Source organism: Prinia subflava, chromosome 21 (assembly GCF_021018805.1).
Source record: "Prinia subflava isolate CZ2003 ecotype Zambia chromosome 21, Cam_Psub_1.2, whole genome shotgun sequence".
Taxonomy (NCBI): domain Eukaryota; kingdom Metazoa; phylum Chordata; class Aves; order Passeriformes; family Cisticolidae; genus Prinia; species Prinia subflava.
Window position 1 is genome coordinate 6,154,819 of NC_086267.1, and position 15,090 is coordinate 6,169,908.

The window sequence follows — 15,090 nt, forward strand, 5'->3', positions numbered from 1 at the left end:
AACTCTGGGCCAGGCTCCGTCAGAGCCGCTCCTAATAAATCCCAATAAAGCTGGGATGGCCCAGCCCCTCCCATCCCACCTTTCCCAGGTCCCACAGAGCTGCCAGGACCGGCCTAACAAAGCCCGGCTTTACTCTGGCTTTACTCTGGCTTTTCCTGAGCTTTCATTTGTGAATTGTTATCTCTTATCACCTCCTTAACCGCGGGGAGAACAGTGGCAGTGACTCGGCCAAAGATTCCCCACATTTTATCCCATTTCCACTGAAATCCTTTGGGATCGGGGTTTGGGATCGGGGTTTGGGATCGGGGTTTGGGATCAGGAATGGGTTTGGGATCAGGGATTGGGGTCGGGGATGGGGTTTGGGATTGGGAGTGGGATTGGGGTTTGGGATTGGGGTTTGGGATTGGGGTTTGGGATTGGGGTTTGGGATTGGGGTTTGGGATTGGGGTTTGGGATTGGGGTTTGGGATTGGGGTTTGGGATTGGGGTTTGGGAATGGGATTGGGGTTTGGGATTGGGGTTTGGGAATGGGATTGGGGTTTGGGATTGGGGTTTGGGAGTGGGATTGGGAATGGGGATTGGAATCCTGAGCTGCCGGGGACCCAGCCTGTGTTTGCAGAGGTGCTCTGGACGCTGCCACGTTGCAGGAGAGGCTGGAATTCCTTTCCAGAGGCTCTGTCCAAGCCCCGGGTGCAGTCTGGGCTCCAGATGTGCAGCAGCTGCAGCTGTTTTGGTTTCCTTCCCGGGGTCTGGAGGGGATCTCGGGTCTGCAGGGCCCGGGGAGGGCTGGGGGTGCAGAGGGGCCACGTGTGACCTCGGATGTTTTTATTGATGCACTCAGACCTGCTCAGCTTTTTACAGAGCAGACCCCAAAACAGACCCCAAAGCCTCGGGGCTGCAGGATCAGGACAAACCCCAGGCCCCAAAATAGACCCCAGACCCCAAAATAGACCCTAAAGCTTTGGGGCTGCAGGATCAGAACAAACTTCAGGGTGGGGTTTGTATCCCTGTCCTGTCCTGAGCTGGGATTGGGATTGGGGTCCCCATCCTGGGCTGGGATTTGTGTCCCTGTCCTGGGCTGGGATTTGTGTCCCTGTCCTGTCCTGGGCTGGGATTTGTGTCCCAGTCCTGGGCTGGGATTTGTGTCCCTGTCCTGTCCTGGGCTGGGATTTGTGTCCCTGTCCTGCCCAGGAAGGTTCCAGCAGAGCAGGAACAGGACGGGCGCCTGGCCCAGAGCTCTGGGGTGGGACAAACCCAGGCTGGTCCAGCCCAGTGCTGAGCCCGTGTGTCCCTGTGTCCCCCTGTCCCTGTGTCCCCCTGTCCCCGTGTCCCCGTGTCCCCCTGCAGCTGGTGAAGCTCTGCAGCAGCATGATCGAGGCTGGCAAGGTTTACATCACCACCAACAAACATTTTGTCAGCGGCGTGCGGGACCTGTCCCAGCAGTGCAGGAAGGACGAGATGATCTCGGTGAGCCGGGGGGGCACGGGCAGGGCTGGGCTGGGGGGCACGGGCAGGGCAGGGCTGGGGGGCACGGGCAGGGCTGGGCAGGGCAGGGCAGGGCTGGGGGGCACGGGGGGCAGGGCTGGGGGCACGGGCAGGGCTGGGGGGCACAGGGGGCACGGGCAGGGCTGGCCTGGGCTGGGGGGCACGGGCAGGGCTGGGGGACAGGAGCAGGGCCGGGGCTGCTCAGGGGGCTGGGGAAATGCTCAAATTCCTGTTCCTGGCACAAAGAGGGCTGGGGGATGCTCAGATCCCTGCTGATCCCTGCTCCTGGCACAGGAGGAGCTGGGCACTGCCCCGATCCCTGTTCCTGGCACAGGGCGGGCTGGGGGCTCTTCAGATCCCTGCTGATCCCTGTTCCTGGCACAGGAAGGGCTGGGCACTGCCCCGATCCCTGTTCCTGGCACAAAGAGGGCTGGGGGCTCTTCAGATCCCTGCTGATCCCTGTTCCTGGCACAGGAAGGGCTGGGCACTGCCCCGATCCTCCTGCTGGGGGTGGGTCACAAATCCCAGCCCCTCACGCTGCTTCAGCAAATTTGGGGTTTGGGGGTGCAGAGTGTTTAACTCCAGGCTGGAGGGTCAGGGTGAGATCACCTCAGAGGAGATTTGGGATTTGGGGGTGCAGACTGTTTAACTCCAGGCTGGAAGGTCAGAGATGCACCTCAAATCAGATTTGGGGTTTGGGGGTGCAGAGTCTCTGCTAACTCCAGGCTGGAAGGTCAGGGTGAGATCACCTCTAATCAGATTTGGTGTTTGGAGGTGCAGAGTGTTTAACTCCAGGCTGGAAGGTCAGAGATGCATTTCAGATGAGATTTGGGGATGCAGAGTCTTATCTGACTCTGGGCTGGAAGGTCAGGGTGAGGTGCAGGCAGATGAGATTTGGGGTTTGGGGGTGCAGAGTGTTTAACTCCAGGCTGGAAGGTCAGGGTGAGATCACCTCAGATCAGATTTGGGGTTTGGGGGTGCAGAGTCTCTGCTAACTCCAGGCTGGAGGGTCAGGGCGAGGCCCAGGCACACCCAGGGGTTGTTGTACCCGGGTCAGTGGGCGCTGGATTTGGGAGGTGCCCACGCCGAGCTCAGCCCTGGGCGGGCAGGGAGAGGCTCAGGGGGCTCAGACCCCTCCCGGCCTTCCTGAGCCCCTCCCTCAGCCCTGGCCAGGAGGGGCAGCTGCTCCTCTTCACATTTTTATTTTTATTTCTATTTCTATTTCTATTTCTATTTCTATTTCTATTTCTATTTCTATTTCTATTTCTATTTCTATTTCTATTTCTATTTCTATTTCTATTTCTATTTCTATTTCTATTTCTATTTCTATTTCTATTTCTATTTCTATTTCTATTTCTATTTCTATTTCTATTTCTATTTCTATTTCTATTTCTATTTCTATTTCTATTTTTTTTTATTTTATTTTTTATTTTTATTTTTATTTTTATTTAATTTTTTTATTTTTACTTTTATTTTTATTTTTACTTTTATTTTTATTTTTACTTTTATTTTTATTTTTACTTTTACTTTTACTTTTATTTTTACTTTTACTTTTATTTTTACTTTTACTTTTATTTTTACTTTTATTTTTATTTTTATTTTTACTTTTACTTTTACTTTTATTTTTACTTTTACTTTTATTTTTACTTTTACTTTTATTTTTACCTTTTTATTTCTATTTATTATTTATTATTTTTAAATTTATTTCTTTTATTTTTTATTTATTTTTATTTTAATATTTATTTATTTTTAATTTTATTTCTTTTTCATTTTATATTTATTTCTTTTTCTTTTTAATTTATTTTTTTTAATTTATTTTTTAAAAATTTTATTTCTATTTTTATTTTTTATTTTGTATTATTTTTATTTTGTTTTGTTTTGTTTTTGCAGGAGTGCCTGGATAAATTTGGGGACAGCCTGCAGGAAATGATCAATTATCACATGGTAAGGATCAGCTGCTTCCTCCCGACTGGTTTTAACTGGTAATAGAACACAAACTGTTGGTCACACCTTGCACTGCAACCCACGACAGGCAGAGCAGGCCTGATCTTATAAATCTTTAAAAAAATCTCTAAAAAAATCTCTAAAAAAATCTCTAAAAAAATCTCTAAAAAAATCTCTAAAAAAATCTCTAAAAAAATCTCTAAAAAAATCTCTAAAAAAATCTCTAAAAAATCTCTAAAAAAATCTCTAAAAAAATTTTGAAAATCTTTTAAACATCTTTAAAAATCTTTGATTATTCCTTTCTTTTCTAATTCCTTTACCTGCCACGGCACAGAAGTTGTTTAGAGTGCAGGAGCTGCAGCTCTGCCTGACCCACTTTTGGCCACGAGGGCCCTGTCAGAGCCCGTCAGGCTCTGAAATGCAACAAAGCTGCTGCAGGGGAGGCTGCGGCTGCAGGGAGAGCTGCAGGAGTGGCTGCAGCTGCAGTAGAGGCTGCAGGAGAGGCTGCAGCTGCAGGAGAGGCTGCGGCTGCAGGAGAGGCTGCGGCTGCAGGAGAGGCTGCGGCTGCAGGAGAGGCTGCGGCTGCAGGAGAGGCTGCGGCTGCAGGAGAGGCTGCGGCTGCAGGAGAGGCTGCGGCTGCAGGAGAGGCTGCGGCTGCAGGAAAAGCTGCGGCTGCAGGAAAAGCTGCAGGAAAAGCTGCAGGAAAAGCTGCAGCTGCAGGAAAAGCTGCAGCCGGTCCCTCCCAGCAGTTCCCCAGTGGTGCAGAAAGGATTTTTATCCCCGGGCAGAAAAAGGAAAATGTGGGGAAGGTTCTGCCAGAGCAGCTCTGCAGAAACCTGGGGAGGGTTGGAGGGGAGGAAAGGGGGATTTGTGTCCCTGTCCTGGGCTGGGATTTGTGTCCCAGTCCTGGGCTGGGCTGGGATTTGTGTCCCAGTCCTGTCCTGGGCTGGGATTTGTGTCCCTGTCCTGGGCTGGGATTTGTGTCCCAGTCCTGTCCCGGGCTGGGATTTGTGTCCCAGTCCTGGGCTGGGCTGGGATTTGTGTCCCAGTCCTGGGCTGGGCTGGGATTTGTGTCCCAGTCCTGGGCTGGGCTGGGATTTGTGTCCCAGTCCTGGGCTGGGCTGGGATTTGTGTCCCAGTCCTGGGCTGGGCTGGGATTTGTGTCCCAGTCCTGGGCTGGGATTTGTGTCCCAGTCCTGGGCTGGGCTGGGATTTGTGTCCCAGTCCTGGGCTGGGCTGGGATTTGTGTCCCAGTCCTGGGCTGGGATTTGTGTCCCAGTCCCGGGCTGGGATTTGTGTCCCAGTCCCGGGCTGGGATTTGTGTCCCAGTCCCGGGCTGGGATTTGTGTCCCAGTCCCGGGCTGGGATTTGTGTCCCAGTCCTGTCCTGGGCTGGGCTGGGATTTGTGTCCCAGTCCTGGGCTGGGATTTGTGTCCCAGTCCTGTCCTGGGCTGGGCTGGGATTTGTGTCCCAGTCCTGGGCTGGGATTTGTGTCCCTGTCCTGGGCTGGGATTTGTGTCCCTGTCCTGTCCCAGTCCTGGGCTGGGCTGGGATTTGTGTCCCAGTCCTGGGCTGGGCTGGGATTTGTGTCCCAGTCCTGTCCTGGGCTGGGATTTGTGTCCCAGTCCTGTCCTGGGCTGGGATTTGTGTCCCAGTCCTGTCCTGGGCTGGGATTTGTGTCCCAGTCCTGTCCTGGGCTGGGATTTGTGTCCCAGTCCTGTCCTGGGCTGGGATTTGTGTCCCAGTCCTGTCCTGGGCTGGGATTTGTGTCCCAGTCCTGTCCTGGGCTGGGATTTGTGTCCCAGTCCTGTCCTGGGCTGGGATTTGTGTCCCAGTCCCGGGCTGGGATTTGTGTCCCAGTCCTGGGCTGGGATTTGTGTCCCAGTCCTGTCCTGGGCTGGGATTTGTGTCCCTGTCCTGTCCTGGGCTGGGATTTGTGTCCCAGTCCTGTCCTGGGCTGGGATTTGTGTCCCAGTCCTGTCCTGGGCTGGGATTTGTGTCCCAGTCCTGTCCTGGGCTGGGATTTGTGTCCCAGTCCTGTCCTGGGCTGGGATTTGTGTCCCAGTCCCGGGCTGGGATTTGTGTCCCAGTCCTGGGCTGGGATTTGTGTCCCAGTCCTGTCCTGGGCTGGGATTTGTGTCCCAGTCCTGTCCTGGGCTGGGATTTGTGTCCCTGTCCTGTCCTGGGCTGGGATTTGTGTCCCAGTCCTGTCCTGGGCTGGGATTTGTGTCCCAGTCCTGTCCTGGGCTGGGATTTGTGTCCCAGTCCCGGGCTGGGATTTGTGTCCCAGTCCTGGGCTGGGCTGGGATTTGTGTCCCAGTCCCGGGCTGGGCTGGGATTTGCCGATCACGGCACAGCAGAGCGGAGGTGGGACTGTGGCAAAGGAAAGCAGCGCAAAAAATATAAATATAAATATAAATATAGATATAGATATAGGTATAAATGTAGATATAGGTATAAATAAGTAAATATAAATATAAGTATAAATAAGTGAGTATAAATAAGTGAATATAAATATAAGTATAAATAAGTGAATATAAATATGGATATAAGTATGGATATAGGTACAATATAACAATATAATAATATAATAAAAGAATAAAATAATAACATAATATAATAAAAGAATAAAATATAATATAATAATATAATAATTATATGTTATATATAATATATAGTATATAATATATAACATATAATATATAACATATAGTATAGATATAAGTGAATATATAAGTAAATATAAATATAAATATAAGTATAAATATAAATATAAATATAAATATAAATATAAATATAAATATAAATATAAATATAAATATAAATATAAATATCCTCCTGCTGGCAGCCTCTCAGCGCGGTTTGGGCTCTTCCCTCTTTCCTGGGATGCAGCGCTGGGGCTCCAGTGCCCTCCTCTGGAAAAACTGGGAATTCGGGATGGGATTGAAAATCGGGAATTTGGGATGGGATTGGCACGGCCAAAACAGGAATTCGGGATGGGAGGTTTTTAATTATCCTGACAGGCACTAATTAATCAGCCCCACTAAGCCCGGGAGTTTTTGGAGTCCCTCACACTCAAGGTCTTCGAGAGTGCTCATGAATTTTCTGACTCCTCCACATTTCCATGCTGCAAAAGAATTGATATTTATCTCTTTCTTCAAAAGAATTGATATTTTTCCCTTCCTCAAAAGAATTGATATTTTTCCCTTTCTGCAAAAGAATTGATATTTTTCCCTTTCTGCAAAAGAATTGATGTTTTTCCCTTTCTTCAAAAGAATTGATATTTTTCCGTTTCTCAAAAGAATTGATATTATTCCCCTTCTTCAAAATAATTCATATTATTCCCCTTCTTCAAAATAATTCATTTTTTCCCCTTCTTCAAAATAATTCATTTTTTCCCCTTCTTCAAAATAATTCATATTATTCCCCTTCTTCAAAATAATTAATTTTTTCCCCTTCTCTCTTGCAGATCCTCTTTGACCAGGCGCAGAGGTCGGTCCGGCAGCAGCTGCACAATTTTGTCAAGGAGTGAGTTTTTAGTGTTTTGTCTTTTCCTTTTGATTTTTCAGCTTCCTGAGGTTCCCATTCCACGAGTCCTGCGTGTGCTGGGAGCGGGACCAGAACCTCCCTGCAGGATAAACCAAAATCCTTCTGCAGGATAAACCCATCCCAAAATCCTTCTGCAGGATAAACCAAAATCCTTCTGCAGGATGAATTCATCCCAAAATCCTTCTGCAGGATGAATTCATCCCAAAATCCTTCTGCAGGATGAATTCATCCCAAAATCCTTCTGCAGGACAAACCCAAAATCCTTCTGCAGGATGAATTCATCCCAAAATCCTTCTGCAGGATAAACCCATCCCAAAATCCATCTGCAGGATAAACTCATCCCAAAGTTCAGATCCCAATAATAATAGTAATAAAATAAACCCAAAAATACTAAAATAAAGCAATAATGATAATGATGATAATGATGATAATGATAATAATAATAAATCTTTCCCTCCCAACTCTCTAAAGAAAGACTGGTTGAAGCTGGGATGGCTGAGCTGGGATCCTGCTGGCACCCACACTTTATTCTCATTTTTCTAACCCTGTTTTCTCCCCGTTTCCCCCCTAAATTTCCCCAATTTTTTCCCCAATTTTTTCCCCAATTTTTTCCCCAATTTTTCCCCAATTTTTTCCCCAATTTTTTCCCCATTTTTTCCCCCAATTTTTTCCCCAATTTTTTCCCCAATTTCTCCCCCAATAATTTCTCCCCCAATAATTTCTCCCCAATAATTCTCCCCCAATAATTTCTCCCCCAATAATTTCTCCCCCAATAATTTCTCCCCCAATAATTTCTCCCCCAATAATTTCTCCCCCAATAATTTCTCCCCCAATAATTTCTCCCCCAATAATTTCTCCCCCAATAATTTCTCCCCCAATAATTTCTCCCCCAATAATTTCTCCCCCAATAATTTCTCCCCCAATATTTTCTCCCCCATTTTCTCCCCCATTTTCTCCCGAATTTCTCCCCATTTTCTCCCCCTTTTCCCCCCAATTCCCCCCCCAATTTTTCCCCAATTTCCTCCCACTTTCTCCCCCACTTTCTCCCCCACTTTCTCCCCCACTTTCTCCCCCACTTTCTCCCCCACTTTCTCCCCCACTTTCTCCCCCACTTTCTCCCCCACTTTCTCCCCCACTTTCTCCCCCACTTTCTCCCCCACTTTCTCCCCCCACTTTCTCCCCCACTTTCTCCCCCACTTTCTCCCCCACTTTCTCCCCCACTTTCTCCCCACTTTCTCCCGAATTTTTCCCCCTTTTCTCCCCCTTTTCCCCCCAATTCCCCCCCCAATTTTCCCCCAATTTTTTCCCCAATTTTTTCCCCAATTTTTTCCCCAATTTTTTCCCCAATTTTTTCCCCAATTTTTTCCCCAATTTTTCCTCCCCATTTCCTCCCCATTTCCTCCCCATTTCCTCCCCATTTCCTCCCCATTTCCTCCCCATTTCCTCCCCATTTCCTCCCCATTTCCTCCCCATTTTCCTCCCCATTTCCTCCCCATTTCCTCCCCATTTTTCCCCAATTTCCTCCCAATTTTTCACCAATTTTCCCCAATTTCCCCCATTCCCCCAGTGACGTGAGGAAGTTCAAGGAGACCAAGAAGCAGTTTGACAAGGTGCGGGAGGACATGGAGATCTCCCCTGGTGAAGAACGCGCAGGCGCCCGCGCCACAAACCCCACGAGGTGGAGGAGGCCACGGGCACCCTGAGCATGGCCAGGAAATGCTTCAGGCACCTGGCCCTGGACTACGTCCTGCAGGTGGGCAACCTGCCCTCCTGGGGGGGTTTGGGGATGGGGTTTGGCCCTAAAAAGCACCAAAAAAATGGGATTTTCTGAGGTGTGAGGAGCAGTTCCCAGCCAGGGGTCAGCTGTGGATTTAGCAGCAGCCTGCAGCTGATCAAAGTGATAATTTCAGGGATTTTGTCCCTAAAAATCACAGGAAAAAGGAATTTTCTGAGCCATGAGGAGCAGTTCCCAGCCAGGGGTCAGCTGTGGATTTATCAGCAGCCTGCAGCTGATCAAAGTGATCATTTCAGGGATTTTGTCCCTAAAAATCACAAAATCACAGAATTTTCTGAGCCGCGAGGAGCAGCTCCCTCCCAGGGATAAGTCCTGGCAGTCTGCAGCTGATCAAAGTGATCATTTCAGGGATTTTGTCCCTAAAAATCACAAAATCACAGAATTTTCTGAGCCATGAGCTGTGGATTTATCAGCAGCCTGCAGCTGATCAAAATTTCAGGGATTTTGTCGCTAAAAATCACAAAATCACAGAATTTTCTGAGCCATCAGCAGCAGTTCCCAGCCAGGGGTCAGCTGTGGATTTATCAGCAGCCTGCAGCTGATAAAAGTGATAATTTCAGGGATTTTGTCCCTAAAAATCACAAAATCACGAAATATTTTGAGCCATGAGCAGCAGTTCCCAGCCAGGGGTCAGCTGTGGATTTATCAGCAGCCTGCAGCTGATCAAAGTGATCATTTCAGGGATTTTGTCCCTAAAAATCACAGGAAAAAGGAATTTTCTGAGCCATGAGCAGCAGTTCCCAGCCAGGGGTCAGCTGTGGATTTATCAGCAGCCTGCAGCTGATCAAAGTGATAATTTCAGGGATTTTGTCCCTAAAAATCACAAAATCACAGAATTTTCTGAGCCATGAGCAGCAGTTCCCAGCCAGGGGTCAGCTGTGGATTTATCAGCAGCCTGCAGCTGATCAAAATTTCAGGCATTTTGTCCCTAAAAATCACAAAATCACGAAATATTTTGAGCCATGAGGAGCAGCTCCCAGCCAGGGGTCAGCTGTGGATTTATCAGCAGCCTGCAGCTGATAAAAGTGATGATTGTAGGGATTTTGTCCCTAAAAATCACAAAATCACAGAATTTTCTGAGCCATGAGGAGCAGCTCCCACCCAGGGGTCAGCTGTGGATTTATCAGCAGCCTGCAGCTGATCAAAATTTCAGGGATTTTGTCCCTAAAAATCACAGGAAAATGGAATTTTCTGAGCCATGAGCAGCAGTTCCCACCCAGGGATGACCCTTGGCTTTATCAGCAGCCTGCAGCTGATCAAAGTGATCATTTCAGGGATTTTGTCCCTAAAAATCGCAAAATCACAGAATTTTCTGAGCCATGAGCAGCAGTTCCCAGCCAGGGGTCAGCTGTGGATTTATCAGCAGCCTGCAGCTGATAAAACGGATCATTTTAGGGTTTTTGTCCCTAAAAATCACAGGAAAATGGAATTTTCTGAGCCATGAGTAGCAGTTCCCACCCAGGGATCAGCCCTGCAGCCTGCAGCTGATAAAAGTGATGATTGTAGGGATTTTTGTCCCTAAAAATCACAAAATCACAGAATTTTCTGAGCCATCAGCAGCAGTTCCCAGCCAGGGGTCAGCTGTGGATTTATCAGCAGCCTGCAGCTGATCAAAATTTCAGGGATTTTGTCCCTAAAAATCACAGGAAAATGGAATATTCTGGGCATTCCCAGGCTGGATTTTGGGGCATTTCCCAGTGGATTTGGGGCATTCCCAGGCTGGATTTTGGGGTGTTTCCCATGGATTTGGGGCATTTCCCGGTGGATTTTTGGGGCATTCCCAGGTTGGATTTTTGGGGCATTCCCAGGCTGGATTTGGGGCATTCCCAGGTTGGATTTTTGGGGCATTCCCAGGGTGGATTTTTGGGGCATTTCCAGGCTGGATTTTGGGGCATTTCCCAGTGGATTTTTGGGGCATTCCCAGGCTGGATTTTGGGGCATTCCCGGGCTGGATTTTGGGGCATTCCCGGGCTGGATTTTGGCCATTTCCAGGTGGATTTTTGGGGCATTCCCAGGCTGGATTTTGGGGCATTTCCCGGTGGATTTTTGGGGCATTCCCAGGCTGGATTTTTGGGCATTTCCCGGTGGATTTTTGGGGCATTTCCCGGTGGATTTGGGGCATTCCAGGCTGGATTTGCCGCTGGTGCTGAGGTTGGATTTTTGGATTTTCTGCATTTTTCCCCTCACAGATCAACGTGCTGCAGGCCAAGAAGAAATTCGAGATCCTGGACGCGGTAAGAGCTGCAGGGAGGGAGCAAATCCCATTTTTTGGGGGGATTTTCAGGGCGCAGGGAGCTGCTTTCCCTTCTCTGAGCCCACAGCGAATTGGAAGGGAGGAGAAAAAGGGATAAATTGATCAGGGAAAATCAAAAATAAAGGGTTAAACCCATTTTTTTTTATTGTTGGGATAAAAGGATGAGAGTTTTTTACTCAGCCCCAGGAAACTTTGGGCCCAGAGTGAAGTGGAAGGAAGAAGAATGGGGATAAATTGTTTTGGGAAAATAAAAAATAAAGGGTTAAACCCATTTTGTTTTTGGTGGGGAAAGAGGGATGAGGGTTTTACTCTGCCCCAGGAGAGTTTTGTGCCTAAAGTGAAGTGGAAGGGAGGAGAAAAAAGAGAAATTGCTTGGGGAAAGTCAAAAATAACAGGTTAAACCCATTTTTTTGTTGTTGGGAAATAAGAATGAGGGTTTTTTACTCAGCCCAATGAAACTTTGTGCCCAGAGTGAAGTGGAAATGGGAAAAATTGCTTGGGGAAAGTCAAAAAGAAAGGGTTAAACCAATTTTTTGTTGTTGTTGGGAAATAAGAATGAGGGGTTTTTACTCAGCCCGATGAAACTTTGTGCCCAGAGTGAAGTGGAAGGGAGGAGAAAAAAGAGAATTTGCTTGGGGAAAGTCAAAAAAACCAGGGTTAAACCCATTTTTTGGCTGTTTTTCCCCGTGGGTGCAGCTGCTCTCTCTCTCCCCACAGATGTTGTCCTTCATGCACGCCCAGTTCACCTTCTTCCAGCAGGGCCACAACCTCCTGCACCAGCTGGAGCCCTACATGAAGAAACTGGCCACCGAGGTGAGGGGACAGGGACAGGGACAGGGGACAGGGACATGGGGACAGGGACAGGGACACAGCCTCCTGCACCAGCTGGAGCCCTACATGAAGAAACTGGCCACCGAGGTGAGGGGACAGGGACAGGGGGACATGGGGACAGGGACATGGGGACAGGGACATGGGGACATGGGGACAGGGACATGGGGACAGGGACATGGGGACAGGGACATGGGGACAGGGACAGGGACAAAGCCTCCTGCACCAGCTGGAGCCGTACATGAAGAAACTGGCCACCGAGGTGAGGGGACAGGGACATGGGGACAGGGACAGGGGGCAGGGACATGGGGACAGGGACTGGGGACAGGGGACAGGGACAGGGACAGGGACATGGGGACAGGGACAAAGCCTCCTGCACCAGCTGGAGCCCTACATGAAGAAACTGGCCACTGAGGTGAGGGGACATGGACAGGGGGCAGGGACAGGGGACATGGGGACAGGGGACAGGGAGATGGGGACAGGGACAGGGTCATGGGGACAGGGACATGGGGACAGGGACATGGGGACATAGGGACAGGGGACAGGGACAGGGACACAGCCTCCTGCACCAGCTGGAGCCCTACATGAAGAAACTGGCCACCGAGGTGAGGGGACAGGGACAGGGGGACAGGGACAGGGGACATGGGGACAGGGGACAGGGGGACAGGGACAGGGGACATGGGGACAGGGACAGGGACATGGGGACAGGGACAGGAACCTGCACCAGCTGGAGCCGTACATGAAGAAACTGGCCACCGAGGTGAGGGGACAGGGACAGGGGACATGGGGACATAGGGACAGGGACAGAGGGAGGGACACGGGGACAGGGGACAGGGGACAGGGACATGAGGACAGAGGGAGGGACAGGAACATGGGGACAGGGACATGGGGACAGGGGACAGGGACAGAGGCAGGGTCACCCCCTGGAGCATCGCCCTGGGGTGCTGGGGGAGGGCTGCACAAATGTCACCTTTTTGTCCCTTTTTGTCCCTCTTTGCCTCTTTTTGGCTCTTTACCTCCTTTTTGCCTCTCTTTTCCTCCTTTTTCTGGCCTCCTTTTCCTCCTCTTCTTCCCCTCTTTTGCCTCTTTTTTCCTCCTTTTTTGCTCTTTTTTCCTCAATTTCCCTCTCCCCCCTTTTTTTTTCCCCCTGTTCCCCTTTTTTTTCCCCCTCTCCCCCTTTTTTTCCCCCTCTCCCCCTTTATTTCCCCCTCTCCCCCTTTATTTCCCCCTCTCCCCCTTTATTTCCCCCTCTCCCCCTTTATTTCCCCCTCTCCCCCTTTATTTCCCCCTCTCCCCCTTTATTTCCCCCTCTCTCTCCCCCTTTTTTTTCCCCCTCTCTCTCCCTTTTTTCCCCCTCTCTCTCCCTCCTTTTCCCTCTCTCCCTTTCCCCCCATTTTTTCCCCTTTTTCTCCTTTTTTCCCCCTCTTTTTGGGGATTTGGGGCTTCGGGCTCTCTCCTCAATCCCCTCCTGATTTTCCCCCTTTTTCCCCAGCTGGACCAGCTGGTGATCGACTCAGCCGTGGAGAAGAGGGAGATGGAGCACAAGCACGCCCTGATCCAGCAGAGGGTGAGTCCCAAATCCTGCCTCAAATCCGGGATTTTCCTCAATTTCCTGGGTGTCCCTGAGTCTCTGGTGGATGCTGGAACCCCTAATTCCAGATTTTCCTGAATTTCCTGGATATCCCTGAGTCCCCTGTGGCTGCTGGGCAGCTCCAACCACTTGAAATTCAAAATTTTCCTGATTTTTCTGTGTGTCCCTGAGTCCCCTGTGGCTGCTGGGCAGCTCCAGCTCGTTCCAATCCAGATTTTTCCTAACTTTTCTGGATATCCCTGAGTCCCCTGTGGATGCTGGAACCCCTAATTCAGAATTTTCCTGATTTTCTGGATATCCTGAATCCCCTGTGGATGCTGCAACCCCTAATCCAGAATTTTCCTGATTTTTCTGAATATCCCTGAGTCCCCTGTGGATGCTGGAAGCTCAAATCCAGGATTTTCCTGATTTTCTGGACATCCCTGAATCCCCTGTGGATGCTGAAACCCCTAATCCAGGATTTTCCTGAATTTCCTGGGTGTCCTGAATTCCTTGTGGATGCTGGAGCCTCCAATCCAGGATTTTCCTGATTTTTCTGGGTGTCCTGAATCCCTTCTGGATGCTGGAACTCCTAATCCAGAATTTTCCTGAATTTCCTGGATATCCCTGAGTCCCCTGTGGCTGCTGGGCAGCTCCAACCACTTGAAATTCAAAATTTTCCTGATTTTTCTGTGTGTCCCTGAGTCCCCTGTGGCTGCTGGGCAGCTCCAGCTCGTTCCAATCCAGAATTTTCCTAACTTTTCTGGATATCCCTGAGTCCCCTGTGGATGCTGGAACCCCTAATCCAGGATTTTCCTGATTTTTCTGGATATCCCTGAATCCCCTGTGGATGCTGCAACCCCCAATTCAGAATTTTCCTGATTTTTCTGGATATCCCTGAGGCCCCTGTGGATGCTGGAACCCCCAATTCAGAATTTTCCTGATTTTTCTGGATATCCCTGAATCCCCTGTGGATGCTGGAACCCCCAATTCAGAATTTTCCTGAATTTCCTGGATATCCTGAATCCCCTGTGGATGCTGGAACCCCTAATTCAGGATTTTCCTGATTTTTCTGGGTGTCCCCAGGTCCCTCCTGGAGCACCTGGGTTTGTTTTGTTTTTTTGGGGTTTTTTTTGACCTGTCCTGGGTTTTTCTTCCCCTTTTGCTGCTGAGGATTTCAACCCTGGAAGCGCCTCCGAGGCAAAGATGGGATTTATTCAATTGGGATATATCAAATTCCGATTAGAGGAATTTTGATTTATTATATTATTTTTATGGAATTAGGATATATGAAATTCCGACTCGTGGAATTTTGATTTATTGTATTATTTTATGGAATTAAGATATATGAAATTCTGATTCATGGAATTTTGATTTATTATATTATTTTTATGGAATTAGGATATCTGAAATTCCGACTCGTGGAATTTTGATTTATTATATTATTTTTATGGAATTAGGATATCTGAAATTCTGATTCACGGAATTTTGATTTATTATATTATTTTTATGGAATTAGGATATCTGAAATTCCGACTCGTGGAATTTTGATTTATTATATTATTTTTATGGAATTAAGATATATGAAATTCTGATTCACGGAATTTTGATTTATTATATTTTTATGGAATTGTGATTTATGAAACGATGAGTTTTGAATATCGAT

At 48.5% G+C, this 15,090-nt stretch overlaps 1 protein-coding gene across 1 annotated transcript in view; it reads left to right on the forward strand.

Annotated features, from left to right (window-relative positions):
* ACAP3 (ArfGAP with coiled-coil, ankyrin repeat and PH domains 3) overlaps positions 1–15,090 on the forward strand; it is a 73,146-nt gene that overhangs the window by 29,123 nt on the left and 28,933 nt on the right. Inside the window, 9 exon segments of the mRNA XM_063417320.1 lie at positions 1,347–1,466; positions 3,375–3,428; positions 6,898–6,956; positions 8,545–8,611; positions 8,613–8,633; positions 8,635–8,730; positions 10,962–11,006; positions 11,744–11,839; positions 13,347–13,421. Of these exon segments, the coding sequence (XP_063273390.1) occupies positions 1,347–1,466; positions 3,375–3,428; positions 6,898–6,956; positions 8,545–8,611; positions 8,613–8,633; positions 8,635–8,730; positions 10,962–11,006; positions 11,744–11,839; positions 13,347–13,421 (633 nt within the window).